The sequence below is a fragment of the Enoplosus armatus genome, chromosome 8 (genome assembly GCF_043641665.1).
Source record: "Enoplosus armatus isolate fEnoArm2 chromosome 8, fEnoArm2.hap1, whole genome shotgun sequence".
Taxonomy (NCBI): Eukaryota; Metazoa; Chordata; class Actinopteri; order Centrarchiformes; family Enoplosidae; genus Enoplosus; species Enoplosus armatus.
In genome coordinates this window covers 2,659,842-2,674,041 of record NC_092187.1, presented here as the reverse complement: position 1 = coordinate 2,674,041, position 14,200 = coordinate 2,659,842, and the positions used below count along the sequence as shown (strand labels likewise).

Sequence of the window (14,200 nt, the reverse complement as noted above, 5' to 3'; positions counted from 1 at the left end):
TGGTGGACAAGGTATTTCAATGAGATGAAAGATCCCAGATTCTAATATTAGCACGCTATCTCTCACTTTCTTAATGCCTAGCCTGCCAGGCTTTTTACCTTAAAGTCTTAACTTTTTATGGTTGTGAAGTTGTCTGCCTTCAGACAGAGAAGTAGCTTTTCACTGAAACTCAAAATAGTGATGACAGACTGGGAGATGACTGAATCGGAGATTACAGAAAGCAGACATCTTAACATTGCCGGTAATGGCGACAATTCTCCCTCTTCTCCTGGCTTTGAACTGCATCTCCCCTCCTTTTCTGTCTGTTTGCAATACACGTTGTCTGGAGGATCAGGCAGTGTGGAGAGCCAGGTGCGAGGGGCAGGAGCTGATAAAGAAGCAAGGCTGCTATCAGGACATAGGGCCTGATAAAGGACAACACTCACCACCACCACTTCCTGATTTATAGCCGCAACCAGAGAGGAGCCACGACCACAGCAAGCCCCATTTTACTGACACTTATATTTTATGCTCATTTATTTTTGTCACAGACAACCCTAGCTATTATAAAGCCTCTTCCTCTAAGACCTTTTTCAGCCAAAACGTCCAAAGCCACTGGCAGCATCCGGATAGAGGGAGCAACATCTGATCTCTGATAGAATAGCTTGTTATTTAGTCTGAGTCATAAATTATTGGACTTAAACTACATGGCCAGAAGTATATGGGTACCCCACCATTACACTAATATGTGATTGTATAAAACCATGGACATTAATATGTAGTTATAACAGCCTCCACTCTTTTGGGATGTCTTTCCACAAGATTTTGGAACCTGGTTGCAGGGATTTGCTCCCATCCAACAAACAAGAGCCACTGATGCCGAGGCCTGGCTTGCATTCTGTGTTCCAATTAATCCCAAAAGTGTTGGTTGGCTCTGTGCAGGCAGCCCAGTTCTCCACACCAAACTCCGGGGGGGAAAATAAGAGATGTATCAACCTGGCTTTCTGCACAGAGGCGTCGTCATATTGAAAGTTGGAATCTCACTATTTTCTGAAATATCATTTCATCAGTCCCCTTAATTGGAATTAAGAGTAAAAAATTACACATCAGTCGAGGTGAAACGTTGGCCCTGCATGTTGCACATGCAGTTTTTAGGTAGGACTTCATAGAAATGTGTCATTCTACTGATATACAATACATTGCTCCCCCAGGCAATAATCTGTTAATATAATGTTAAGTGCCACACATTGCCATATCCAGTACACAGTCAAGGCTGTTCATCCAAGAAAGGGGGTGGATGCCAGCACTGCATGGAGAGATGAAGGAAATGAAAGACTCTAAAAGAGTAATAAACAGATTAATAATGTGGAAGGTTCCAGCGGCCAGTCTTGCCTCTCTCAATTAGTGCTAAATCAGCAGCGGTTATTAGCCTGTCCCTAATTGAATGTGATAGCGAGCTGTGCTAATGCAATCCTCCAGGTGTAATTGGTGTCAGAGGGAAAGGTACATCTACTGCTACCCTGTCTGTCTACGAGGCCTACGAGTTTGCTTTCTCATTCGTTTCTTGCCCCCGTGTGACATCAGTCAGTACCCTGAACATGTCTGATCCTGCCTTATGTTAGCATTTCTTCAGGGAAAAAACTGTGCCTCCAGAAACAGGCAGTCCCTCAAGAGATGATCCAAGTGAATCCTCCAACTAATAAGGAAAGTCTCAAAAGCTCTGTAAGCCTTTTGGGTATCTCACCGCTGTCTTTTGGAGAGAAAATACAGATGTCATCTTCCTGATTCAGGCTCGAAGTGCCGTTGAAAATAGCATATTTATAAGCAGAAATGAACAACCTTACAAAGTGATAAATACCAGGGACTTTTCTCACTCAGCTCTGACCAGTTTTCCAGTACCTGCTGCTCAAAAGCATCCGCAAAAGATAGCACTGGCACCATGCTTCCCCATAGGAATGGTGATGATCAGTACCCGGCTTTCACTAGATATATTGCAATTGGCATTCAGGCCAAAGAGTTCAATTCTTGTCTCATCAGAGCAGAGAATCTGTTCCTTCATGCTTTCAGAGTCCTTTAAGTGTCATTTGACAAACTCCGGCCAGGCTTTTTCTCAGGAGTAGCTTCAGTTCTGACCACTCTCCCATAAAGTCCTGATTGATGGAGTGCTGCAGAGATGGTTGTCCCTCTGGCAGCCTCTTCTATTTTTGCAGAGAATTTCTGAAGCTCTTTGTGTTCAGTTTATTTCGTTTCAGCTCTAGAAAGAGTGTATTTGGGTGGTTCCAAATTTCTCCAGTGCCCACCGTGCTCCGGGGAACTTTCAGCGCTTTAGCGTCTATTTTTTTTTTTTTTTTTTTATCCTCCTCCTCAGATCTGTGCCTCAGCAGAATTCAATCTGTGGAGAGCTTTTTGAATTTCATGGCTTGGTTTTTAGCTCTCACATGCATGTGAACCGTGACACCTTTTAATAGACAGGTGTGTGCCTTTTCGAAAGTATTTCAAATCAATTGAACCTGCCTCAGGTGGACTCCAATAAAGTTTTACACTGATTCTACTTTCAGTATGGAAACTTTGCATCTGCTGCTGCACTGCATCATTAAGCACGACACCAGCTGCCTGCAACACGGCTTGTCAAGAGCTAGATAAAGAAAAGGCGACAGCAAATTTGGAGTATTTAATTGTTTTATGACTACTGTTCACATTATGAATGTTGAACCCTGTGTAGAATTATAAGTGTAAATATAAATATATGTTTACTGCATCTGAAAATAGCATGTTAGCACTACCTTTTAGCCATGATGACATTAGGAGTTAGAAGTTGCTTTAACATCGACCGCAGACGTGCATAAAATGAATGTTGAGTCTACTGTGGTGTCCTCTTTTGTGAATATGAACAGTAAAATGATTAACTATGCAGAGCGAAGTATGTGAAGTCAGGATGCCTTTGCAGCTTCACATCCATCTTCCATATGGCCCTAAAATCACTCAAATCTACCCGCAAATGAAAAAGCCCTGGCCCTGATTGTGTTAGTGGTGGAATTCTACAGCCCTGTGCCAGCCAAACTGGCAACATCATACATCACATATTTCAGAATTTCTGAATTTACAGAGGATACCCATGCCCTGGAAAACACAGCTACTGTCGATCCCAGTGCCAAAGAGCTGACCGACTTTAGTTGCTCTCAACTCCCAGCTGATGAAACGTTTTGAGAGAATCATCAAATGTATTATCATTAGCAAAATGGAAGCCATATCGGACCGGTAATGGGGGGTAGGGGAATGCTACACTCACCTTACTTAACCTTCTTTACAGCCATCTTGAACCCATATCATGGCAGAGAAGCTCATGTCCCCTTTCACCCTCGACCTCTCCTTGGTGGGATGGATAATGGACTTCTTGACAGACAGACGGGAGCTAACAGAGTCCCGTCCGATGAGCGGCTTTCCTCCGCTGGTTCTCCTCAGGGCAGGACTCTGCTTCACAACGATGGGAGCGTTTTAGACTGGTGTAAAGCTTCTCACCTAAAGATCAATACGAGCAAAACGAAGGACATGCTGATTGATTTTTTTAGAAAGAAACCCACCCACTCCATCTCAGACCGTCATAGCAGACAGCACAGTTGAGAGTGTTCGTACCTGCAAATGCAATGCAATGGGATGGGATAATACGAACGGCATCCACTCCAGAGCACAACAAGGACTGTGTTTCATGAGGAAGCTAAACTCTTTTAATGAAGAAAACAGTCATGACTCTGTTTTCTAGATCTTCTATTGAATCAATTTGAACTGTTGTCATGATCTGCTGCTTTGGGAACATAAAGGTGAGGAGTAAGACACAGCAACAGAGAGTGGTGGACACCTGCTCTAAGACTACAGGGGTATCCCATCTCGGTCTCTCTGCTCTGTATAACAGACACCTGGTCAGAAGGGCCACCTCCGTCCTACCATCTGCCCTCTGGGCGGAGGTATAGGGTCCCTAGGCTCAGGAGCTCCAGAGCTCGAGCCTTCATTCCCAAGGCACTTGCTGCCATTAACCATGAATCCACCTTTTATTGTTGCATTTTGTATATTCTACTATCCGGCACTTTTTTTTTTACTTATAGTACTTTGTTACCTTTTACTTGTTCATAGTGTTGTCGTATTTACAGTATGTTTCTCCTACGTTTTCTATGCTGCACCACAATTTGCCTTCCGGGGACAATAAAGATTTAATATATTGAATTGAATGAGATTGAATTTGAGGGCTCATCAAAATGTTAGATCAGTTTGAAATGCACTGCGAAACATGCGCAGATTTAATGACATACAGTAAATTTAGTACACTTAAAGTCTGCCGCACTCCATTATACTGTTATATATTTTCTAAATTCAGGGTATTTATTTAGAGCCGATTTGCCACCAGAGTGATGTAAATAATACCTGAAACACACACACACACTAAGCCTTTGCCTCCTTCCTTATCTCCACCTAGATGAGGCTTGTGCCAACTGCTCTTTCGGGGCAATCTGCGACGCCCAGAGCGGGCAGTGTGTGTGCGCGTCCGAGTGTGTGGAGTCCCACCAGCCTGTGTGTGGCAGCGATGGCACCACCTACAACAGCGAGTGTGAGCTGCACGTGCGGTCCTGCAATGAACAGATGGACCTCCGAGTGGTCAGCCAGGGAGAGTGCAGTAAGTAATGCATGTATTCATACAGTACGTGTCTCAGTGCTTATTGTTTTTTGAATATCAACATCAAATGAAGGATTTTATGTGATTCTTGGCGTACGAATGAATCCTGGGGGATCAGTGAAAGAAAGAGAAATGCTGTGTGATGTGTGAAGTTCTTTTTCTCTGGCTCTAAATTAAATGTACGTATAAAAAAAGTAGAGCCTCAACTGAAGCCTCCTGCAGCTGCATGCAGGCGGTTCGTAATGTAAGACTGCAGGATACTCAGATTGGGAATTGCTAAGGGGACGTGTTTGTGTCAGTTTTAAGAGGGGGATATATTACAAGAGGAAGTGGCATGCATGGCAATTAGGAAAGGACCAGAGAAATCTCATTTAGATGTCTGTTCCAGAGATGGATTTGAAGGTGTGGTGTGAATGAAATCCCTCAAAACAATTTTTTTTGCACTGACCCATCATGCTCTGACCGCTCCCTCTGCTGTGTGTGTAATTCAGAAACATGCGGCAGCGCTGTTTGCGCCTGGGGTGCCCGGTGCGTCCAGAATAAGTGTGAGTGCCCGCAGTGCTCGGGCGAGGCCCTCTCCGCGGTGTGTGGAAGTGATGGCACCACCTACAACAACGAGTGTGAACTCCGCATGTCCTCCTGCATGCAGAAGAGGAGAATTGATGTGGCGAAGCCCGGCAGCTGTGACGAAGGTAGGAAAATGGACTTTGAAATGGTGTAATTATGCTAACCAATCGGCCATTGAAATGGTGTAATTGTCTTTATCAACTGACCTGTGGTACAGCATTCAGTCATCTGTGGATTTTCATAATGGCTGCATATGCCACCAGCAGCATGCCGACGGGCTGACATAACAAAAGATGAAGTGAGAGTCGCACTGCGTGTCCATAAACAAGTCTGTTACAAGAGCAGAAATGACTTCTGGGTGATTAAGTTCAGGTCAGCTGTACATTTTAGAAACAATATCTTCTTGTTTGTTTGTTTATCAGTCCATCTCTTACACTCCATTACTTCAGGTACAGCAAATTAACACGTAGTCGCCAGGTTCTTTATTTACCTCAACTGTAGACGGACCCAGGCATCCATTTATTTCTAATTTACCCTATTTAATTATATTCCATCAGAATTTTTGACTTGTTGTCTCAGTAAATTACAAACAAATCAATTATTGTTGGTCCTGCTTTGCTCTTCTTTCACTATGTGTTAAGCCGCTGTCAATGAAACTCAATACTTCCTGCACGGACGTTTATAATAATACTTAAAGGCCGTAAAGCATCATGTCTTCCTAGCAGGCTTTTAATGCGAGGAGGACGTGTTGAGTTTCATTGGCGGTCGCGCAACACCGAACAGAAGAATATCAAAGGCATCAAGTGAATGAGCACAGTTATGTCTGTTAAAAAGAGAAACTCAGCATATCACGTGAACATTTTCCTGAGTTTACCGTCCGAGCCATGATTGCACAAGTCGGGGGCCGGGTTCCATTCGTTTGTGTTGTCACAGCAATTGAATACGGGCTTTTATTTGAGAATTGACGGTATACATTTTATCAAGCCCTTCTATCCGATTGTGCTTTTAAGTGTGTGACCGATGGCACTTAATGCGGGCCTCCCTGATTCCTACGCCCGTGGCTCTGTCGTTCCTCCGCGTTCTGAACAAATGCGATCTAATTCGCCGTGCAAATCATATCTCGATCAGCGCCGACGGACCGAGGCAGGGTACCGCAGTCCCTCTCTCGGCCCCGTCTGGGGGACAACTCTGGAGGGAGCGGCGTGCCAGCCTCTGGTTGTCATGCAGACGGCAGCGATGCCTTTCCCCCGTGGCAGTCGGGTCGTCACAGGGAGCGTAGTCGTCCTCTGACAAGGTGTGAAGGGGAGCAGATTACACCTGCCAGCGGGAGGGATGGCTGGAGAGAAGAAAAGAGGGGGTAGATGGAGGACAGAGCAAATAGAGATGAGAGAAATCCTCTTCCATTTTGATTGCTAGCCAGAGGTATTTCTGTCCTTTTTTTTTTCTTCCCTCTCTACCATTGTCTACCGTATTGGCCCTGGGCCTGTGAGGCGTATCGTGCCGCCAAAGCCTCTCGTGGTCTATTTAACATCGTTTTTCATTGACTGAGACGAGTGACCTTTTTTTGTATGTGGAGCATGAAGAAATGTGAAAGTGTATGCCCGCGATGCAGATTCACTGTCACCACACACACACACACACACACACACACACATACGTCTACACACTCTGTCTGTTGGTTGTCTGGTATCAGGCAAAAATGCTCTCTTCTGCCTCCTCAAGGGCATTGCTTCGCTTGTGGTGCCTGATGGCTTAGTTTTTCTTTTTATTCTCTCTCTATACTGTCTCTGAACAGCCTCGTTTTTTTTTTTTTTTTTTTTTTTTTTACCTCACTTGCTCATTTTGATTGAGAGTAAACCATCAGGCTTACACAATAGTTTTTTTCCCCCACTGTTTTCCCGTGGCTCCCTGCCATCCCGCCCATTCATGTCTCTCCATTTTGCACTCTGCTCCGTCAAAATTGTGCCTCTCGACAAAAGGGGCACCGATGCTTTCACGGATAAGGGTGGAGATGGGATCGTCTACAATCGATACATTTCACCCTGGGGGTTGACCACTCTTCCTGTCGTTTTCAGCAGGCTCTGTCCCCGGTCTTTTCAGCCCCCTCAAGTCTGACCCAGACCCTCCACAGGAAGTCTGGTGTGATTGTAAAACGATCAAAAACAAGTAGCTGTTTTTCCTCTTGAAGTATCTGTGTTTGGCTGTCGGATACTTCTCTTCTTTGGCTGCATACTGTAAAAAAGGATTTGCTTTTGATATATTCACCCCCGCCTAGATGTATGGGTGGTAGGTTTTGGTAAATTTGGGAGTGTATATTGTGTAATACAACACTCTGTCACAGAATATAAGACCAACGACTGTATTTTCTGGCTCTATTGTAGACAGCAGCAATGCTCTACATCACCGGTGTGCACAACCCCCCCCCCCCCCCCCGCTCTATACTTCATATCTAAGATAAGCCTGGAGAGGAAGTGAACATGTGATTTATTCGCTTACGTAGACCTGACTTAAAAACCATCCTCATTAGTCTTGTTGGGGGGAGGGAGGGGGGGGGGGGGGCACAGAGCATAAAAATGGAAGTTGTTTTCTTCCGCCTTTTGTTTAACAGTAATGAAAAATGACAGTGTTCCCACTGCTGGCCATACAGGGAAATTTATCACCTGTTTAATTTCACACTTGGGCAGGCATGGCCTCAGCTCTTTTTCCCCGACACTGACAAAGTAGCAACTGAGAGCAGTGCATCACCTACGGGGGCCCGGGCCCTTTTTAATTGAATAGACATTTAATAAACAAGATTATGATTGCGGAATTACACAGCGATGCACGGCCCACACCCTGCTCCTCGCGTCGCACAGATCAGATCAAGAAACCCCCCCCCAAAAAAACGCAAAGTGGGTAGCTGAGTGGGAAAAGAGCTCATTGGAGTGAGATCAGCGGGTTTTTTCCCGTCATGGTCCGTCCATCTCCATCCATCGCAGGGCTTGTAACCTTCTGTTGAGACAACGAAACTTCTCTCCCACCTCCTGCCATCTCCAAACACCCCATCGCTTCTCCCACCGGGGGGGGGGGCGGAACTTTATGAGGACTAACACGCCGTCACATCCGTCCGGAGCGGGCCGCACGAGGGACTGATAGATGGAGCAAAAAACGAAGGCAAATCCTTACAGCACGGTCATTTTTCGTGGGGGAGGATTTGTTTTGGATGGAGAGATGTCCAGGTTGATATTCACACAGGTCATGACATCAGAGGGGTGACAGTGATATCGGTAGCTCCTGGAGCCACTGATGTTGACTAATCTGGTCGACCAAACATCTTCAGGCTGCCTCTCAGTCCATCACACACATTTCCCCCTCTCCATCCTCTATTATTTACCTTTATCCTCCTCTTTTCCTCTCTTCTCCCCGTTTCCTTTGATAGTCTCGGAGACAGCTTTGACAATAGCGTCCCCTGCATCACTTCTTCTCTCGTTTCCACTGTCAAATCCTTGTGATGTTTTTTTTTTGTTTTTTTTTTCCTCTCTGTCTTTCTTGGACATTATTATTATGCTGTTCATTTCCTTTCTTCTCTCCGCCGCTGAATTCTGTCTACTTAATGGAGCTCCCTTGGCTAAATAGACTCTGGCTTCAGACATGATTGAGTAAAAAGGAACGGATGGGCAGTGCATAGAGAATAGCTGATGCAGCCATCTTAGCTGGGGATGTATTAATTGAAAGGTTCATAGGCAGCGCGGGTGGCAGGCACATCAAAGAGCAACAGCTAATTAGGACCCCCCTTCGCCCTTCACTTTTATTTATTCCATTCTAATGTCTTACCTCTTTTATTTATTTATCTTGTCTCTGTAACGGGGGGGGGCTGAGCGGAATATGAATTGGCTACTCCTGCGTCTCCCTTTTATTGCTGAGCTGGCGTACAGTACACAGATGCAGATGGCCAGCCGCCAGAAACTCACCTCTTATTACTTCTCTTTCTGATCTGTTCTGGAGTCAGCTGGCTTCTCGGATGACATCTGAGGCCAAATACCTGGGTAATAATGTCACTGGCAGTTGAAAGCCATTAGAAAGCGTGTGGTTCACAATTGATAAGTAGCTACAACAGCAAAAATCAAGCAAAAAACATTAGGGTCGGAGGTTCCGCTGGTTTAAAATGGAGACGGAGCGAGTCCTTAACAAGTCCTGATGTGTGTGGGGGATGTGGCCTCTGAAGCTCTGCAGAAAGCGCCACTCTTGTATCCACTGCTAATGAAGTGAAGCCCCTCCACTGTACCGACCACTCAAAAGGTGTCACAGCCCATTGCTGATGACCCATATCAAAGAGCAGCCAGGGCCTGATCTGCCCCTGCACTGTGACCTACTCCATAATCTACTTTAGAAGACGGGTTATGCTAAGTGGCTCTTCCATCGCTACGACATTGATTTCACCATTAGAGGTGGTCGCATCAATACAGAGAGTTGAATGAGCCCTTAAAGTAGACAGGAAGATTCAACTTGATTACCTGACGCTTTCTTGAGTCTTTCAGCCGCGCTGGGAGCTTTTAGTTACACCGCATTCCTTTTTGAATAACAAATTTGTTTCAAATGAACTTTCTGCCAGCCCACAGGGTGCCTCCCTCTCTCTCTCTCTCTCTCTCTCTCCCTCTCTCTCTCTCTCTCTCTCTCTCTCTCTCTCTCTCTCTCTCTCTGTCTGACATTCTCTCCATCTTTCGTGCTGACTGCTTTCATTCCCTGCCTTCACACACATTCACCTAATCTCCCTCAGGAGTTCCATTGTCGGTGAAATTTGCAACTTCAAAAGCCGGGTCCTCCCCCCTTTCGTTGCCCGCACTCTGTAACAGCCCCCGATTTGTTTTTCATAAATGAAATTCCAAAGTGTCCTGCTGGATATGTTTTTTTTTTTTTTACCCCCTTTTAAACCTTGGAGTCTTTACCTTGTGTGCGAAATTTGCACAACAGTTGAACAGCGGCAGGTTTTGTGAATCCACACGTCCTGGACGGTGTTGACGGGACTTGTTTGGCCTGGCTACCTCTTCTGTAACCAGGAACATAAGGTCAGCTTGAGCAGCTCTCTTGCTCCCATCCAGAGACGTGCATTTTGTCCAACAAATAAAAGGCCTTCTAGGGTCACAGTTAAAGTTACAGGGACAACTTTCTTTCAAGTCTCTATAATTAGATTTTACACAACACTTTGCAATTAGTTGCGTTCTCATATCGGGAAGCAGGCACCCATAAAGCGGGCCTTGCCACCAATTCTCTCTGCACACTCGGAGGCCAGAGTTAATAATTCCCTCCCCTTTTTGTCTCTGATTTAATTGAAATGAAAAGGACGCCTCGCTGGTGGTGCAGAGATGTTGTGTCTAATTTATTTAGTCAATCTCTTGCCCTCACTGCAGTTGGTCATTATCTTGTACCACCAGCAGCGCCTTTGGTTCCCTCTCCCCACCACCAGCGTGAGGGAAATGGAAATGATCCTAACTTTGCGACGTTCCTTAGCCTTAGCTGACAGAGAAATGAAAGTGGGACACTGTTTCCACCTGATGCACTGATAAACGGGGCATCTCCCTCAGGTGTATGTTTTATTGATGACACTCACGGTGTGTTTATCTTGCAGACTGTGGGTCAGGAGGGTCGGGCTCAGGGGTGGAGAGCTGTGAACAGGACCGCTGTCGCATGTTTGGAGGCTCGTGGGACGAGGACGCCGAGGACGACCGCTGCGTCTGCGACTTCACCTGCCAAAGTGTGCCTCACAACCTGGTACGGCTGCCTTCGAACCCTCACTACTCGCGTGGTCTCATCATAAAGACACAACTGATGCAAAAACATTTTTTCTCACACAAACATTCTTCTGTATTTCTACAGTTAAATGCAAATCAGTTGAGAAATTATTATTAACACTTCTTATAACTTAAGATCTTGTCTCTTAATCGTCAAATCTGGACCTTTTCTTCAGTAGCAAAAAGCACTCCAGGTGATGGATGCCAATTTTCCAAAATGTACAAATATGAAAAAGAAGTTTTTAAAAAGTGTTGGGAGTTCACTGACTCCATGGTGAGATTATCCTTTCCGTTTAAACAATTTACATAAAATGTTTTGTTATTTTTCATAAAACGGTCCTAGAATTTGTAATGTACAACTGACAACTGATAGCACTTCTGAGTAGCGCACGTATTTTACAAATAACAGTGTAGGCCATTTGACTAGACAGAAAATTTAACTAAAGGTCGACTCGCTCATTCATCCCAGGCTCTCAACCGCATCTCACGGTCTTCATCAGCAGTTTGCTTCGTTGTAATGGACGTGGCTCAGCTGTCATCACGTCGCAGAAGTGCGGAACGTTGGTCACATGATCACAGGTGGTGGTCGTGTTGAATCTGGTTACATTGTTAGATCAAGTGAGCCATATCCATGACAAATGAGCAAACTATCTGCTGAGGAAGACGGCCCCAAATGAGTGGACCCTGAGTTAAGATTTTGTTTGCTTCCAACGTCGAGGATGAACTTTCACACTACATACGGATCGTACCTAAATAAAACATGTACAGTAGAGAATATGGCTGTTACAAGGCCGTTAATAAAGGGCAAAAAAGAGACCAGGGTTACACCAGACGCTGTGTAATTACACTTTGTGGTTCTTTTGTAGGTTTGTGGGTCAGATGGAAAAAACTACAGCAATGAGTGCCAGCTGAAGAAGGCGAGATGTGAGAAACAAGAGCACTTGTTGATACAGAACCAGGGACCCTGTGCAGGTCGGTACATTACACCACTCAGAGTAAATGTCATTACAGTGCGCAGAAGCACCCTCACCAAGATTCATGGTCATTGACATCCCATTTTCCACTCATTTCATCCATTGATGGGGTAGTAATAGCCTGTAGTTGGGATATAATTCTGACAGCACTGCTGTTGTCTCTCTGCCGTGTGACCAACTGTAGCCATAAGCAAAAGAAGCGGAGAAGTTCGAGATGAAATGTGTGTATGCTTGTGTAATTTGCTCAGGGAAGGTTGACTCAACACACTTGAGGCTTTTTTCAGCAGCGCTCTCGTTCATATCTGGAAACTGACCGGTCCTCTGGGGCCGGCTAGTGTGCCGAGTTAGGGAATCTTTCTCACGGGCACATGTAGTAGAAATAATGATTCATTGTCCCTGCCAGACGTTCTGACAATTTAAACCCATTACTCCTTAACCCATAGGATACCACTTTATCCCACTTACTCTAATATAGAAACCTCCTCTTTGAATGTACATTAATGGCATTTATCAGCCAAAATAGTTGAGTAGTGATCAGCGGCTAAGTAGCAAAGGTAAGCCATCTTCCTCTCCATGGCTATGTTAAATGAAGAGCTTTTGGTCTGATGCTAGCACAGGCCAGGGAGCAGAGCAAAAGGCACTTAAGGGATTTTGTGTGATCATTCCAGCCTGTTTGATTCCCCCGTGGGTCCAAAATAGAGGAGGATGGAGAAAGTTGAAGAGGGAGTGAGAAAGAGGGAGCAGCCAGTGTTTTCACACATATCCCTGCAGATTCTTCTCCTTCCTAAGCTGGCCTCCTTGGGCACTGACTGTCACGCTTCTCTACCATCCGTGGATAATCAATTCTTTTTTTTTTGAAGAGCCCTCTATGGGTACGAAAGCTCTGGGCTCTCCTCTCCTATTGGCAAATGGGAAAAAAAAACTCAGATCTGGGGGAATTTCACTGCCCTCTGCATTAGCTATGTAAAGAGAAACTTCATTTGACCTCGACTCCAACTGAAACTTATCAAAACGTGCCAGCACTCACTAGCGGAGCATGAAAGCAACCTTGTTTTCTAGAGGTTCTGATTTCGGATAAAAAAAATAAAAAAAAAACAGTGTCACTTGCTGCTTCCGCATCTGTAAAAGTTTGCCATAACATTTCCAACACATCCTTTATAGCCTGCCTGCAATCTGGTTCAGGGATTTCATCGAAAATCCGAAGAAACACTTGTCGGTTTACTAGACAAGCCAACACGTGCATGTGCCCTTGCAGGAGTCTTAAAGACTGGCTGCAATCACAGCAGCGGACCTTGAAAATGGGAGGGTAATATTGCACGTCACAGTGAGCTGCATTGTGCCAGACAATGGCCATTGAAGAGGAAAAAACCCTTGAAGGGTGGAAGAACATATGAAATTAAAAGTTCCCCTTGTCCTAATAGGCTCAGTACAGATAGCTGAATGGAGCGCTGGAAAGTGGCATGTTAAATGAACTGTATCCAAAGCCCATCTCTGGAGTGGGAAAGCACTGGAAAAAGAGCGAGCCGAGTCATCACCATTAGGCTGAGGCTCATATCCACACCAGTAACAGTGTGATTTATGGCCCCTGTATCTCCAGCCTCCAAACTCCAAATGAGCAACACAAGAAAAAGAGATGGGGAGGGGAACAGAGAGACAGAGAGAGAGAGAGAGAGAGGCAGAGAAAAAAAAAGGGAAGGGAAAGATTTCTGCTTTCTATCTCTACAACTTTACTTTTCACTCCAAAGCCTGGAGAGAGAATTTGAACAGTGATATTTTCGGCCATTAAACAAGCCCCCTTTTTCCACCCACTGTGTGTTTTGTTGTTCTCTTTTCTCTCCACCGGCTGGGGAAGGGCCAGGTTTTGGGAAGGCATTTGTTTTTATTTTGTTGAATGTAGTTCTTTATTCAGAGCTGTCACACTAGTTTGAGGCCTGGTGCATCCTCAGACAAAGGAGCCCTCTCCACACACTGTGCGCAGGCAAAAACACCGCCTGGCGCATTCCTTCACATTATGCAGCAGGCTTTCTTTCTTTCTTTCTTTCTTTCTTTCTTTTTTTTTTTTTTTGTAGGGCAGCCGCGCAATTCCGTACTATTAGACAAGAACAAATGAAGAGAACATGCCTCCTAGTAGGTGGTAAATGTCAGCTGCCACACATTCACCAGCGACGCCATTGTTTGTTTCCACTGGAGGTAATAGCATCATTTTCCCCCTGATTCTGAGCCATTGTGGAGAAAGTAGCAAATAG

At 45.1% G+C, this 14,200-nt stretch overlaps 1 protein-coding gene across 1 annotated transcript in view; it reads left to right on the top strand.

Moving 5' to 3' along the window:
- Positions 1-14,200, top strand: part of agrn (agrin) — a 235,893-nt gene that overhangs the window by 174,583 nt on the left and 47,110 nt on the right. The window contains exons 10-13 of the mRNA XM_070910328.1: positions 4,448-4,645; positions 5,137-5,337; positions 10,818-10,960; positions 11,847-11,952. Of these exons, the coding sequence (XP_070766429.1) occupies positions 4,448-4,645; positions 5,137-5,337; positions 10,818-10,960; positions 11,847-11,952 (648 nt within the window). The remainder of the gene's footprint in view (positions 1-4,447; positions 4,646-5,136; positions 5,338-10,817; positions 10,961-11,846; positions 11,953-14,200) is intronic.